Here is a 16,705-nt window from a genome sequence, read left to right as displayed (position 1 = left end):
TAAGAGAGTGAAACTTCAGCATGCTTTTGGGTTTCACCTTCTGCTGATGCATTTCACATTGGCCACTGACCAAAAAAAAAAGCTACCTTGTAAAAGCAGTCTGCACTTCAACCAATTTTACACTCTGAAAAGTGTCTTTAAAGGCCAGCTGGGAACTCAGAAATAATTACTGCACTGAATCTAGCTAGAACAATAATACTTTGGCTGTGGTCTGTGCTCTTCTTAGGCCTGGAGTTCTGAAAAGACTCTGAGAATGAGTACTGCAGAGGTATTAGGCAAGCTGAAATGAAGACAGACAACAGGGTTTCTTTAGTATAAAAATGGTCTTTATTTCTTCAGTACAAGGTAAACTACTATTGCAGTTTAAGACCAACACAAAAGTTGGACAGCAAATTGCTTAACAGTCTCCTAAAGGCTGAAAAAAGAAACCCATGGAAGCTAGAAATTATGTAGCATTTCAAGTATAGCATCTAAAAAAAGATGAAATGGTCCCTACATGCAGAGATTAACGGAGTACCTCTGCTGGAAAATGTATTCCAATCCACATCTATGATACCAATCTTACCTTGTTGAGAAATACAGGTCTCCAGAAACTCAAGTATTCAACAGACTCTTTGGCCTGCCAGCATCAGGAAAACTGTTTACTATGCATACAAAACCCTTTGGAGCCAGGCACTCTGACAGGCATCCATTTCACAGAGTCACAGAATGTCAAGGGGTTGGAAGGGACCTCGAAAGCTCACCCAGTCCAACCCCCCCTGCCAGAGCAGCATCACCCAGGGCAGCTCACACAGGAACCCCTGACATTTGTGCATTGCAATTCTGCATTCCAACCAGACAAGCCTCCCTGCCTGTATTTCAAACCCATCCCTTGAAGAGTTTACTGCCCCAACCTTGTGCAAAACGGGAATCAGGAACATGGAATGGTACAGGAAGACAATACAGCTTGTTGTTTAGAAAGTCAGCAATGCTGGTAATCATCATAAAAATGTGCAGGTTTACCAAACAGGAATGTATTTCACCTTTAAAACACTTGCCTTTTTTTTTTAAACCTCTTTTCCTTTCCCCTCCTTTTTTAACTTCCCCCCCACCCCCCTTTTTTTTCTCTTCCCTTTTTTCTCTTCCTCCCCCTCCCCCTTTTATTTTCCTCTTCCCTTTTTTTCTCTCCCTTTTATTTTTCCTTTTTCCTCTTCCCTTTTTTTTTTTTTCCTCTTCCTTTTTTACTTTTTTTTTTTGCCTTTTTGGGTTTTATTTTTAAAAAAGGACACCTTCAGTAGTAAGGAAACTGAATTTGCAATCACTTTGTATTTATAAAAGCACACATATTCCTCGTTTTCTTACACTTGGAGATCAAGGGAATGTAAATAGTAATAATAATATGCACAGTTTAAAATATTTTCTGTTACAAAATACAGTATACAAGAGGTGAGGCCAAAGTCTGTTACTTGACTATATGCCAAAAGGTCAGCACTGAATCATGTAAAAATCACATTACATGGTATGAATAGATAGGTTAAGAATCTGAAACAGCTTAAATGCTCCACTTCATTGTGATCAAAGGTATAATGCTTCCTGGAAGTCTTGAAAAAGAGCAAACTAGTGGATTTCCAAGGAAGCTTTAAAAGGTTTAAGCATAGGCATAGGGCATACCAGAACCTGGAAGCCTCTGCAAAACCTGGGGCCACAGAAGTGACTGAAGAATTAAACAAGTGCACAGTATACAAACAGAATGAGATGCTTTACAGTATTTTGTCCAACATGGGCAAAAAAATAGACATAAAAATCCCATGAGAACATCAAAGTGAGGAAGCTCCACGCTCCAAACTGCTCCTTAGTAATTCAGCCTCTAAAGCGAAACCGAATCTGAAGTACATGGCATGTGAGACCTTAGTTTTGGGGGAGAACAACAACAAAACACAAAAAGCCTCAACACCCCCAACCCACCCTGAGCCTGCCTGCAATACTGACTGCAATACTGACTGCAAGGCATCACGGACAGCTGCAAGGATCAGTGTTTCTGCATGAACATCATGGCTAACTGGCGCGCTGCAACCATTCCCTTCAACACCTGTGTGCTCAATTAACAGCCTCATTTAACTCCTAACCAAATTTCCTCTTTCTGCTTTGCTATGTCTAAACACTTCTGTTGGAAAGAATTCCCTTTTCTTTCAGTGTATGCATGCTGACCTGCACTTTCCCTAAGGTCTTGAAGGGCTTCTATTTCACTGCAGTGTCTTGGATCTCTTTGGAGCGCTGGCCGTAAACATGCATGTTTTACATTTGAACCTACATGACTGAAAGCATCTTGATAAGCATCATGGTAGGAAATGTAAGGCTGTGTCTCAGTTTACACAACAACCACTGATAACTTAAGAGGCCATGTATAAAATTCTTTAAATAAAACTAGGAGCAAAGTCTGTTTAACCTGTACACAGGGAGCAAGTGGAGAAGGAAATCAGGAATTAAGTATTTCTACAAAGAATGCTGTGGGTTGTTTGCTTTACTAGAAACACAGGTGACAAGTCTATACAACATGTGAATCTCTGATCATCCACATACAACTAGGAACACATTTACATGGGTTTGGGTATGCAACTGAACAACCAGGTGGGGGGGGAAAAAACAAAATACACTTAGAAAAACTACACCTTGCCAATTTCCAAAGGAACAAACCCAGAAACCACTCACTCCTTAAAAAAAAAACAAACAAACAAAAGACCAAATACAAATCAAATACCTAATTTTAATAAGGTCATTTTGTTTCACACAAAACCAGCTATCCACGCTTCTAAGTCACACTGTAAACAAAAATTGGAAGTTCTGCATTTTTTTCTTTTAAATGCAATCAGGACTGAAATTGTTGGCACAGAAAGCAAAAAAAAAAAAAGGAAGGAGGAAAAAAAAAAAAGACGACTGTACAGCTTTCAAAATGCTATGTTCTTCTGAAGAAGTATTTTTGACCTGTCAAAACACACAGTCCAGTAGAAATTTCACTTTATAAAAGATTCCTCTAGTTCTAAAAAAATCCAACCAAACCAAGCCTCCAGTAAAACAACTTCTGTTGCTAAAGCGCTGCCACCCGTAAGTCACTCCTACTTGTTGGTTGTATCTTTCAAGGTAAAGGACACAAGCTTAAGATACTATTTTCAAAGCTACTTACAAAAAAATCAAGACTTGAGAGAAATAAAGTACTTCCTCACAGACTTGTTTTGTCATCTCATCAGCAAAGGAAGATGATATACACTTGGATGAATACCAAAGAGCACAGCAGTAACCATCATGGCATCATCACCAGCCAGTAAGGTACCAAAACTGTTACTTCCTGAGTGTGCACAGGAAATTGCCAGTAATATTTGATTAAGCAAAGCCTGGTAAAAATTCTACTACAGATCCAGTTCTATATGATGTGCATGAGGCAAATTCCTTTTTGGTGTCTATCAGGGTCTTTGGATTTGTTTTCCTCTGTACATTTTTGTTTGTTTCATTAAAACCCAAAAATCTCACAAATGAAACTCACAGTAACAAGAGCATCATCTAAACTGCAACACAGTACATGGATCAGTTAAAATGAAATATTTGGAGAACAGGCAGAAATAAGGGGTTTCATATGGGGACCTCATCTCTCAAGTCACAATGATTGCTCAGTTTTAACTTATGTTATCTTCCCTCTGCTATTCCCTCCCTGCTATTTCCATTGCCAGCAATGGAAATCTGTATACGCCAGCGAGAAATTACTCTGTGTAAAAAAGAGCAAACAACCTCCTTAAATCTATTTCAGTGAGGAGTAAAATATCAGTTCCTGCATAAAAAGCTTGCACATTTACTTTTTTTCTGTTTATTTTAAGGTTTAATATATCTATGCAATGGAACATTACTTACCTGCTGCCTCTCCAGTATTAGCTATTCCCCCTGTAACAGCTACAGGCAGGTTATTTCTTCCTTAAACTTATTACACACAGCAGTAAACAATGTTTTTAAGTAAAGGGGGAAAAAAAAACCCCACACCATAATAATATTACAACAGTACTGTTTGTAACCCACACCTATTCACAAAAAGCAGGAAATGAGTCATGACTTGTCTGATACAACTTTCAGGTTTACAAAAATGGTTTTTAAAAGGCAGTTTTCATTTCCAAACAGGATTCAAACAAACATGGCAAAGAGCTTCTCAGTAGCAAATAGTTCAATAAACACCAGTGATCCCATGCACGAGGAACTGAGGTACACAATTTGGGGGGGAGGGGGGGGTTGGAGGGGGAAGGTCAAAACAAGCCAAACCCAAAGAAAAAAACCCAAACCAAACCACACAAAAGGCAAACCAGCCAACCAACAAAAAAAAACCCAAAACAAAACAAAACCCAACACCAAAAAAAAACCCAAAAAACACAAAGCAAAAACACCCCATAAAAAAACCCAAACAAAGCAAAAACACCCCAAAAAAACCCAAAGGAAAAAAAAAAGGGGGGGGAAAAACCCAAACAACCCAAAGGGGGGGGTAAAAAAGGCAAAAAACCCCAAAGGAAAAAAAACCACCACCCCAAACAAGGGGGGGGGAACAAACAAACAAACAAACACCACACCAAAAAAACCCACAACCAAACCAAAAAATCCAAAGGAAAAAAAAAAAAAAACAAAACACAAAAACCCCAAAGAAAAAAAAAAAACACCAAAAAAGCAAAAAACCAAAGCAAAAAACCCCAAAAAGAAAAAAAAAAAACAGAAAACAAACAAAAAAGGGGAAAAAACCCCAAAACCCCAAAGCAAAAAAACCCAATAAAAACCCCCAAAGGAAAAAAAACCAAACAAAAACCAACCAAAAAACCCCAAAGGAAAAAGAAAAAAGAAAAAAAAAAAGAAAAAAAGAAAAAAACCAAACAAACAAACAAAAAAACCACCAAACCAAGAAAACAAAGGGGGAAAAAGGCAAAACCCCAAAAAAACCCAAAGCAAAACCAACAAAACCCCCAAAGCAAAAAAAACCCCAACAACAACAAAAAAGGCAAAGCAAAACCAAAACAGAAACACAAAGCAAAAAACCAACAAAAAAACCAAAACAAAGGAAAAAAAACCAAACAAAAAACAAAACAAAACAAAACAAAAACAAACAAAGCAAAGCAGAAAAAAAAACACCAAAGCAAACCCAAGAAAACCCCAAACAAAGCCAAGAAGAAAACCAAAGCAAAGAGCAAAAGGGGGAGAGGAGAGTCTGAAGCTTCAGCCAAGTCCACCAGCACATTAACCTGGCTGAGTGGTAGGGGACGGAAAGGTTAAGAGCATTTCAGAGCGCTGCAGAACTTGTGTAGTCGCACAGGCTACTGGTCCCGAGTCAGTAAAGCATAAAAATCACTCACACAGGCAAGTAAGGTACTTGGAGTATATGGTTACATTCCTTGCAATCTGTGGAATGTAAGCACATGCTTTAAATGCTCTGCAAAACCAAATGGGATTTAAGTGCTTTCCTGAAGGGGGTAACATTTCAGGTCGGCTGTAAAATCTTCAAAATCAGGAAAAAAAAAAGAAAATAAGAGTTGTCCAAGCCTTGCCTCTTAAAGCCATCTGAGGTCTTGAAACTTAACTTAAAACATTAAGTGCAGCTCTTTCATTTCAGTGAGAGCTCCCAAGAATCAATCTCTTGCGTAGCGGTTTACGACAGGCTAAAAGCCTTCACGCAAGGCTGCCAGAAGCAGTAAGTTTTCCAACTTGTCTGAGCTTTCTCTTGACTTGCATTTCACTCTTAAATGAAATTTAAACCCAGTGCTTAAATTTGAAGTCAGCTTTCGCTGTGAGCTGAAGTTATTTGTTTTTAGGTAAATTTACAAAACCTCATCTGACGAGATTTCAGTTAGTGCCAGGACACTTGAACGCTGCCCATCACTGCACAAGGCCATACAAGTGTACCTTCTGCTTTTAAATGCATGTGTGAATAAACCCAGAAGTAGTAAGAAAACACCAAAGCTACAAAGTCTGAAAAAAATGGAAACATCTGATTTCTTCTGGCACATTTCTAATATACAACTATGTACAGACTGCTACAGCCTTGGGGGGGGTGGTGGGAGGGTGGAGAGGGAACACACACAAGCACAATAAAACTGTAAACAACTGCAGGGTTTGGGTTTGGTTTCTAAACCTAACCTTTCCACCCCGTATTATGGACAGTTTAAGATTATATTCACTGTAGTGTCAATCAAGGCTGTATGAGGGATAAAATTTTCAGGGTGCTGAAAACAAAATGACAGGCTTGGGGCCAGCTCTCCTCCAGACAACAGACCATAAAGAGCTGCAGTTTTTACAGTTTTATATGTCCATTAGCAAATCTGTAAGCCGCCTAGACACCGCTAGAAAGCAAAAGAGCATTAAAGGTTCTGTGTAACCACCTATTTCCATATCAAAATTGAATGTGAGAGAGCAACATTAGCATGTTTAACTCACTGAATGCAAGATTAGGTTGAGGCATATGCAAAAAAAAAAAAAAACTATTGCAATGGTTTGTTTGTTGTTTTTTTTAAAGACAGCATCAATGTTCTCATTGTAACATTATCTTTAAATATTGCTGAACACAAGACTTTCCCTGAGGTGTAAACATCAAATAACTTGAACAGCTTTACACATCAGCCCCATTAAACAGTTTATTACAACACTACATCTACTGTAATCAGTGGTGCTGTGTACAGACATTATCATATGAACATTTTAACATGAACAAACTACTATAAAAACAAGCGTTTACTTGACTTTCTTTTTTTCCTCTCTCTCCAATTGCTTGCACATTATACTTGCCAAATGTATATAACCAGTAATAAAGTTGCAAAAGCTATAAGGTTTAAATCACACAGGTTTCCCTCAAACAAAACAGTTAAGCAACATAAAAAAGTAAAAGAGCTACTGGTTACCATGTATGCAGATTTGCTTTATTCAGATCTATTCCTGTTCATTTTATCCATGAATCCTTACAGGCTCAGTTCATTCACATGAAGCAAACTGCTGGACAAGCATCTTTTCCTTGAAGAATCTTGTCTTGCACGCTGTTCCTCTTCCTTCAGCTGTAATGTGTCAAAATTTGTGATGTAGATTTTGCTAGTCCCCATCATACACAGAAAATTGTTGGCTTATCTATACATACACAAGTCGTGCACCTACTTCACCATAATGTAAAGCTAACACAAAACGCCCAGCAGCAGTAGCTACTTGTTTGTGCATCAAACTATTTTCTAATACAACAGTTAAAAAAACAAACAAACAAACAAAAGAAACCAAAAATCAAACTAATGCTGTTGTACAATGCAGTTGGAAGAGTATCAAAATTCACAGTTAAGTATCAAATGATAAAGGAAGAGACAGCCACTGTTCCTGTGACCGACGGAAACACTCGGTGGAGAACGGGCCCTAAACTGCGCACTTTGCAAGAGCAAAGGAACGAGCAGGTAAGGTTAATTTTACCACAGCTAGATTGTTACATTTTTTACCTGCCCACTTACAGAAGTTTTAAGCTGGTTTGACATTTAAAGTAAGGCACTGAATGTATAATGAAGCAGATGGCTCACAGCTCAGTATCATTTAAAAGTGCACCGAACCTGATACCAGTACTTCATCATTTCCAGGCTAGTGGCAAGCAGGGTGGGCTTCACATCTAAACCCACACTTTTCAAATATACAACAGAGGTTTGCAGTTTTCCTCATCTACTTGCACTAGAGGGAAAAAAACCCCAGAACCAACAAACCCAAACCTAAACAAATCCAAGCCCTACTTCCTAGTCTCATCTATTTTGGCAAATGAAAGAACCACATCATTCAGAGTTAATTACTGCAAGAGTTCACAAAATAACGTGGGATGGTGTAATTCCATACACTGGATTTCAGTTGAATTCCATTACAAAACAATTAACTATCTTCATTGCATTAATAATTTACAATTTCAACATTCAAATAATTTCAAAAGAATTTAAAATCAGATTGTTAAAAAAAAAAAAAAAAAGAGGGAAAAAACCCAAACCCAAAGCACATTGAATTATTCATTTGAAAACCAAGACATTAGAGGAGCAATTTCATGAACGTGTACCAGTACACAGCTGTCAAACATCCTTCTACTAGCACAGTAATTTCAAAGCAGTTGCAAAACCAGAAGTACTCAATTTTGCATGAACAACTGACACAATTCTTCTCCCCTTTGCTCAGAAGTGACTCTTAATACTAATTTTTCCTTTTTTTAAACAAAATATATCAGCCAGTGGGCTCTGTACACTAGAGTATGTACACTCTGTACACTAGAGTATGCCCATCAGCTGATTCAAATCTAAAGCAGTGACTGGAGTTTCTTTTTCTCATTGGCAGACTTTGTTCCCAAGTCATGAACGTTACCAGCCAGTTACTACTTTTGGGGGAGCTTCCCTCCCCAGAGATCAAAATTTCCACTGGTGTTATGTACTTTGAAAATTAATTAGTAGCCAAGTGCAAAAAAAGTGCTGCCTCTGCAAGCTGTGCTCAGAGTTGCCAGCCAAGTTAGCACAAACAGACAGGGGAGAATCTCAGGTTGCTTGGTTTTTTTCTTTCCCCAGTGGAGATATTTAACTATGTGACAGCTGTGAGACTGCATGTCAGAATTTGCTGCTCTCATCATACAATTGCTGTGGTATGAATTATGGATCTTTATCACTTCTATGGAGACAGTTAACAGATCCAAAGCACCATGTATGTCATTTATAATAGTAGCAGAAGAAAGCTTCTGTTCCTGGGAATAAATTGCTAGATTTGTAAGGGTACTTATGGAACTACAGGACCTTTAAAGAAGGCACGGTAAACTGGACTTCACTTTTTCATTATAGGGCTTTAAGACACTCAGTACCACACTGAACCTTCATGTCAAAAAACAAAACCCCATGACCAACTAAAATCCAAAGCAGTGTGCATTTTGCTTCCAAATATTCTGCCACTATAACTCTGGCAAAATTGGAAACCCCTGGGGTTTCAAAAGGGAGAAATAAATCTGTATGGATTATACCTTCACGCTCAGTCCTTTTCAGTATTCTACAAGCAAGTAGAATATTGAAGTATAAACTGTAAAGTTGTTTCAAACAAAACAAAACAAGAAAAATCTCTAGTTGGTAGTTCTTGGCACTGCTGTTTTCCATCTGCCTGGAGCTCACATAAGCTATCTCTGTTCCAAGCATGTCTTAAAGTTTGTACAATTTAACACCATACAGCAACCAGTTTCTTAGCATTTCTCCTAGTAACCCCCAAATTTCAGACTTGGGTGTTCAATAGTTATTTTGTGGTTCAAGATTAGGACTTCATGCCAGACCATTTCACAAATGAAATCCCAGAACTTGAGTGGTTAAACATAAATTTTTTTGTGTGTTTATGCAAGATGCAACTTGAACACTTTTTTTTCCTCCCCACAGACTCTTACAGCAAAAACCCAACAGCTTTCTTTTATATATATAAAAAGCATCTTGCAGTAGCAACTCTGATTTTTTTTTGCCCCTTGAATTCCAATTATCCAAATGAGCACATAAAAGCTTCAAACAGCTTTCCCAAGTGCAAAAATTCTACAGGAGTTTAAAGCTGAATGTGCACACACCCATCAAGCTTTGTCAGAGTAGTGTCATTTCTGATACTCTCAGAGCTCGAATTTCAATCTCCCAATAGGTTCACAATTCAGTAAAATGCATCATACACATTTGTCATTATATCCAAATAGCTCCTAGGAATTACTTCAGGTAATTCTCCTTTATTCTATACATAAAGAAAGGAAATACACATAGCAAAAAAAATCTCACAGAAGGCATCAGCTCAAAAGTCAAAATTTGTTTTAACTTAACCTACATTCCAGACCATCACAAAGCTCCAAACACTGTGATGCTTTAGCTACAGTACAATGAGAAAGAAGCCATTTCAAGCTTGACTCTATTTGTCTTTCTGCATGTAAGATGAGATACATACTTGATTCTGTTCATCACACATGTACAGACAGACTCCATTTTACCACCACTAGCACCTTCCTCTATTTGCTGCCTATTCCTGGCGTACTTACCTGCCATCTTTGGTCAATCTTGGTGTATCATTTAAGGTGAACACCAAAACAATTTCCTGATTTTAGAAATGATTTTACACAGGATGGAAAAAAAAAACCACAACCCACAAACACTCCCAAACTAGTTTCATTCATTGTATGTCTTTGTTCTGCTAGCTTATCTCTGCCTATTGGCCAAGCATAACCGATGAACAGAGGTGTGTTCAGAAAATTCAGCCTTCAGTTTACAAATTAAGGTGGTGTGGGTTATTGGCGGCTATCTTGCACATTAAAATAGGAGGAAGACACAAAAAAGGTACATCAGGCTGCCAGAGGAAAACATAAAAATGAAGATACCTCTCTCATTTCTCTATTAAAAAAAAAATATATTAAATCTTAAGTTCTCAAACCACAATGAGCAAAAGGAGAAAAAGGGGTTTCTTCATTCTCTGGAGAACACTGCAGCAAAGCAACACTTTCATTTGCATTTCTTTCTTTAAAATGCTGTAAGGCTGAAAGGTGTTTGGGTTTTTGGGTTTTTTTTTTTGTTTGGTTGGTTTGGTTTTTGTTTTGAGAACTTTCACACAGCTCAAATTTGACACAAACAAAAAAAAAGCACAGATTGCGGGGAACACAAAAATAACAGCAACGCGTTCGTGGAAAAAGCGTCAGGGAGTTATGCATTTGAAAATCAACAACAGCGTAAGATTTTCAGTTCATTTTTCAAATCACCTTAGGACCCTCAAGAAAAAGAGAGATATTCCTGAACATCAAGAAACTATGTGTTTCTATAAAGCACCAGAGTATCCACGAAACAAACTTTAAGCAGCACATGAACTAGTGGCACTGCTGGCCTCTTGCACTCCATAGCGGATCTCAAACACTTAATCAAAGGCACAAAACACTGTTTCTCTGATGAATTCTACAAGCAGTAGAATAGTGACAGCCCCACACATGTGCTTCCTCAAAAAAAATACACATTTGAAAACCAAAAGGTTAGGTAAACAACATTTAGAATAGCTTAATACTAAGAAGATCTAAAATAATGATAGACAGGTACATAGACCCAGGCCTCGAGCAATGCTACCACAACTCACTTGATTTTCTGCTATTTACCAGAAGCTTATTACTGAAATAACTCACAAAAATAGACATTTTCCTGTTAATTTACAAGGTTTCTTAAAAGGCTCATTTCATACTTCACTTGATGTTTAATTTGTTGCTCACACAGTTACAGGATGGCTCCTACTTACACAAGCAAAAATAATGACTATTACTTGAATTCTCAGTGCCATCTCCCCTCCTACCGACACCAATGAAATTTCCAACCATGTAAGTTTTTAGATCACTTCAAAGCTGAGGCTATTTCAGAGACAGTTTTTAAAGAAGCAGGAGAGCCTCAGACTTTAAGTTACTTTGCTTACAGTGGTTTGAGAGCAGAAAAATCAGAGGGAAAACCATGAAATATGGAGTACAAAGTCTACATACACATCAACTGTTACAATGTTGTGGTTTTTGTCTTTGCAAACCAGTCCAAATCCAGCTTAAATAGGAAATAATCAACCCAGTAACAAAAACATTAAATGAAAAATTTAACATTCAGCAGTTATAGGAATTCAGACAGATTAAGGCTGGGACAATGTTATCAGCTAGAAATACAGCATTTGTGTATCAGTTAAACTGGAAAAAAAAGTAGCTGTCTAGAAAAAATAAAAAGAGCCAGGACTCATGGTGATGAATATACCTTACTGTTCTGTTTGTACACATTAATTTGGAGCTTAATCCTTCTCAAAGGTCATTCTTTTGGATTCTTAGTTCTCATGACTAACACCAGTTAGCCCCTTGTTTTGTTGCTCTTTTTATCTATAGGCTTTCTACAAGCAAAGGGAAGATGTTTCAGTTGACAGCAATTCTTCAACATACACAAAGCCTTACTCCAATGAAGGCACAAAAAAATCTCACAAGAATTCCATTTTATAGCACAAGAATTCCATTTTACACCATGAAGTGTACAAACAGAAGTGTAAACACCTGCTGTGGTACAGCTAGATTATTGTTGGTTTTTTTTAAAGAGTTTTATTATTGTTATAAATACATTTAGTAAGTTTTTATTCCAATTTAACCCATCTCTATAAATGTATTACAGAACAAACTGAATTTCACTGCATACAAAAAAACCTCTTCACAATGGACCTTTAAAATGCTTCTAAACTAGATGTGTAGCACTTGTAAAAGAAGATGCCAGTACAGAATCACAGTTATGACTATAGATACACAATAAGGAGAAGGGTGGGTGCCAGTCACAGGGTGCAGGCACAGAGGCAGCTTCATGTTCTCTGGCAAAACACAGTACTATGGGGAGCAACTCTTTTCAGTGCTGCTGATGTTTATTAAGAGATTGAGACTTTAAAATCCATTTATGAATATCATTCAATGTAAAGAATGAAACAAAAAAAAAAGTATGGCGACATACACCTTAGTGAAAATGAAACATACAAACCAGGAGAGAACTGCATTTCTTTCATATGTGCTTATGTATCAATATATAAAAACAGAGCTACAATAAAAGCTTCTCCATTCAGACAGCAACAAGACAAAAAGGTTTACAACTTAACTTTAAAAAAAAAAAAAATCACCAAATTTGTTCATTTACAAGCAGAATGCTAAAATTTGCCCTCTGAATCAGGTTCTTAGGACCTATTCTTTCACAAGGGAACCTTAAGAATGCAACCCCTCTGCAAGGAAACTGCAGTCCCAGCCCACAAACTCGAAGGATGTTGCATATATAAATCCCATCTGAACTGGAGACTGAAAATAAATCTCATTTTGAAGTGGTGCTTTGAAAAAATTACAACTTTCAGCCTAATGCTATTTGCTTTCTTTCCTTGGAGTGACAGGGTAGGAAATCTGCACTTGGCACAGAAACTCTGTATCTACACACACAGCACTAAATACAAAAAACAAAGATCTCTCTTTATTTTTTTTTTTAACCTTTGGCATAAATCTATCTTAAATTTTATGTCATTAACAAGTTTTAGTATGGCTTGTTCATCTTCACTGGACTCTGTAAATGCATCCATCACTCGGCTCTATGGTTGCCTCCTATTACATTAGTAACAACTACTTGCAAAATAGCACAAATACTCATTTGTGATAAAAGGGAAAAATTCAGTTCAATGAAAGCAGCTGCATCCAATCTGCATTTTTATGCTCTGATACTATACAATTAAGAACAGTAGTTGCTGGTTTGATGTAATTCCAGGAGTGTTTCTACCAATCCATTTCTCACACCCAAAGAATGGCATTAACGGATATATACTATTACCAACTTTTTCAGCTGGTATGTTTCACATCCCTACTTAAGCCTTTGACTCCTCTTACCTAGATCTGTAACTGCTTTGTGTGTCCCCTCTTAGCACATGAAGACAACATCTCAATACTCAACAGGCTAGAGCATTAGTACCAAAATCTGGTCTCTCCTGAAGGAGTCAGTGACACAAAGGCCTGACTGAAAACCTGACATTAATACAAAATCCACATTTTTCATTTAGGAATATACTACATTGTATATAATTTCTAAAAAAGCTGTGTTCTATTTAGCTTCTGTAAATGAACTTCCATGAATAAATACCACAGGCAAGTCTGAGAACTACATCTGAGAGCAAATGTAAGAAATGGAAGCTGGGCAGAGAGGCAAGTCCACAAGCTTCAATTTTTGGTGTAGATGTAATGGCTAAGTTTTCTAAAAAGGGAAAAGACCACTGCAGAGAAACTAATAGGTAGGGAGTTTTCCAGTTGTTGATTAGAAGGATTCATAGACAGCCTGAATTCTTAAACCCCTGAACAGTACATTTTATCATGTGATGAACATCTCTATTTTAATGCTCTCAGCATTATACTAGAAAAAAAGATTCAAGTATTTTTTGGCACACTGCTCTGCAGCTATCTAGACATTTGCTGTGCAGAAGACTGCAGACATGAAATAAAAGAACATGTTAGTTTGTGAACAATCAGAAAAGAAACAAGCTTTGTGTCATACATTTGTTGACTAGTCTTCAGAAAATTACTGTCAGAGGGGAGAGAGAATGAAAAAATTAGGGTGGTGGGGAGCAACTGATCATAACTCTTACTGAAGATAACGCCTGAATGCAGCTAGAAGACAGAAGATACTGACAGGTCACACTTCATAAACCAAAAGAGCAAACTCTGGCTGTGTTTCCTAAATAGGAATAAAACTCACCAGGGGAAAAAAAAAAAGAAAAATAAGAAGAAAAAAACCAAAACAACAGAACCAACAAACAACCAAACCACACACCAAAAGAAGCACCTCTGTACTTGTGCAAGGAAAGTAACCCTGTGCACACATGTTCTCTGAATTGAAATAACCCACACGTGACCTAAGAAAGGCTAAACAAATACTGAAGCCCTTAAACAGTTTAAGATACAAAAATCAGTTCTTTATAACACAAGCATGAAATACAATCATCAATTACATACAACCTTCTAAGATTACAAAGAGCAGAACTTACCAGTCTGGCTTACTGCCTTCCTTTTTTTTTTGGTTTTGGTTGGTTTGTTTTAAATAATTGGTTTAATTGCAGTTAATTAAAAAAAAAAAACACAACACATTAATAGTACCTGAAGTGAAAAAGGCAGCATGCAAACTGCAGGAGATAACCACACAAACACTCCCTCCCCTCCAGGACCAGTTACCTGTCGTTACTTACCTACCATTCACGTTGGGACGCTGCAAGGAGAGCGATTCAGAGCATGCCGCGGGGCCATTTAAACGCAGGCATTAACGGTGTAAACCAACCCCCAATCTAGAGGCAGTTCCCTTTAGTAAGTCAGTTAAAACATACAAAACAAACTCTCACCTTCTTTAACGGTGGCGATATTCCCTCTCTCTGTCTCGCTCCCTGTCGCGATCCCGGTCGCGATCCCGGTGCCGCTCCCTCTCGCGGCTTCTTTCCCGGTAATAGTCATCGTGGCGGTCTCTGCTGCGCGATTTGTGGCGCCGGCTTTTCTCTCGTGACCTGCTGTGGTCCCTCTCTCTGGATCTCTCACGTCTTCTAAAAGAAATTACTTCATTAAACTTTTCCTCACAGCACTGCCTGTCCGCACCTCGGTTCTGTATCCCCTCTGCAAGCAGCCACTCGGATGAGAACAGGGCATGTGAAAGACACCTGCCTGCTCTGATGCAGACAGAGAATCTCAGAACAGTTTGGGTTGGAATGGACCTCCAAAGATCACCCAAGTCCAACCCCCTGCAGTCAGCAGGGACATACTCCACTAGATCAGGTTGCTCAGAGCTTTTTTGAGCCTGATCTTGAGTATCTCCAGGCATGGGGCCTCAACTCAGGGCCTCCTTGAGCAAACTGTTCCAGTGTTCCACCACCTTCATGGTAAAGAGCCTGTTCCTAGCATCCAATATATTTTTGTATGTAACATGAATGACAACTAGTATAAAAGGTATCACAGTATGTCAGAGGTTGGAAGGGACCTCCAGAGATCACCCAGTCCACCCCCCCTGCCAGAGCAGGATCACCCAGGAGAGTCCACACAGGAATGCATCCAGGTGGGTTTGAAAAGTCTCCAGAGAAGGAGACTCCACCTCTCTGGGCAGCCTGCTCCAGGGCTCCCTCACCCTCACTGCAAAGAAGTTTCTCCTCATGTTCAGCTGAAACCTCCTCTGTTCAAGTTTGTATCCACTGCTTTTTGTCTTATTACTATGAACCACCCAAAAAAAGATTGGTCCCCTCCACTTGACCCCCACCCCTCAGCTATTGATAGATGTTGATCAGATCCCCTCTCAGCCTTCTCTTCTTCAGACTCAACAGCCCCAGGGCTCTCAGTCTCTCTTCATAGGGGAGATGCTCAATTCCCCTAATCTGAGCTCTTAGTGGCTAAGAGTACAGCACATCCAGTTTCTAGTTCATCAAGGGAGAGTCAGAAAACACATGCTTAGAACAGAGGAAGAGGTGGCTGAAACCAGCTGGGGGAATGCTCCACACCTCAATCAATCAGTACATGACAGTTGCTACATTGCCTACTGAAAGCACGTGCCAAGATCAGCCCTCTGTGTTTTTAATATTCAGATCCACTGCTACAGCGTCCAGATGAACTAGAGGCTCAGCCTTTGTCCCAACACTGGAAGTAGTTTAAGTTTTGCAAGAAATACCAACATCTTCTTGGTACTAGGTAGAAGAATCCATGAATTGGAGTATCTACCTAACTCTTGATTTTCCAGATTGTATGACAAATGACAACACAGGCAAAACCGTTCTGCCCTAACTTTCTGACACAAGTGTATTTAGTTGATACGATGGTGTTGGGTGATAGGTTGGACTTGATAATCTCAAAGGTCTTTTCCAACCTGGTTAATTCTATTCTATTTCTATTGTGGCAAAGTGCAGAGGAAGTTACCTATGACCAAAATGAATACCTGCAACACTTTCAACCTTAATTTTTAGGCTATACACTGGACATCTCCATCCATATATGACAGGGGAGGTTCAGGCTGGATGTTAGAAAAAAGTTCTATACAGAAAGAGTGATTGCACATTGGAATGGGCTGCCTGGGGAGGTGGTGGAGTCGCCATCACTGGAGGTTTTTAGGAGAAGACTTGACAGGGTGCTTGGTGCTGTGGGTTAGTTGCTTGGGCGGTGTTGGATTGGTGATGGGTTGGACGCGATGAT

General features: G+C 38.6%; 1 protein-coding gene across 4 annotated transcripts in view; it reads right to left on the bottom strand.

Annotated features, from left to right (window-relative positions):
- Positions 1-6,886: 6,886 nt before the first annotated feature.
- CPSF6 (cleavage and polyadenylation specific factor 6) overlaps positions 6,887-16,705 on the bottom strand; it is a 29,968-nt gene continuing 20,149 nt past the window's right edge. For 2 of the 4 annotated variants that reach the window (XM_054178034.1, XM_054178036.1), the window contains 2 exons: positions 14,884-15,078; positions 6,887-7,040 (listed from right to left, as the gene is read on the bottom strand). In XM_054178034.1, the coding sequence (XP_054034009.1) occupies positions 14,889-15,078 (190 nt within the window). In that variant the 3' untranslated portion in view covers positions 6,887-7,040; positions 14,884-14,888. The remainder of the gene's footprint in view (positions 7,041-14,883; positions 15,079-16,705) is intronic. The other 2 variants (XM_054178035.1, XM_054178037.1) reach the window with 1 other exon arrangement.

Source organism: Dryobates pubescens, chromosome Z, assembly GCF_014839835.1.
Source record: "Dryobates pubescens isolate bDryPub1 chromosome Z, bDryPub1.pri, whole genome shotgun sequence".
Lineage (NCBI taxonomy): Eukaryota > Metazoa > Chordata > Aves > Piciformes > Picidae > Dryobates > Dryobates pubescens.
Note: the sequence above shows the minus strand (reverse complement) of the source record. Positions and strands in the feature narration are given on the sequence as shown.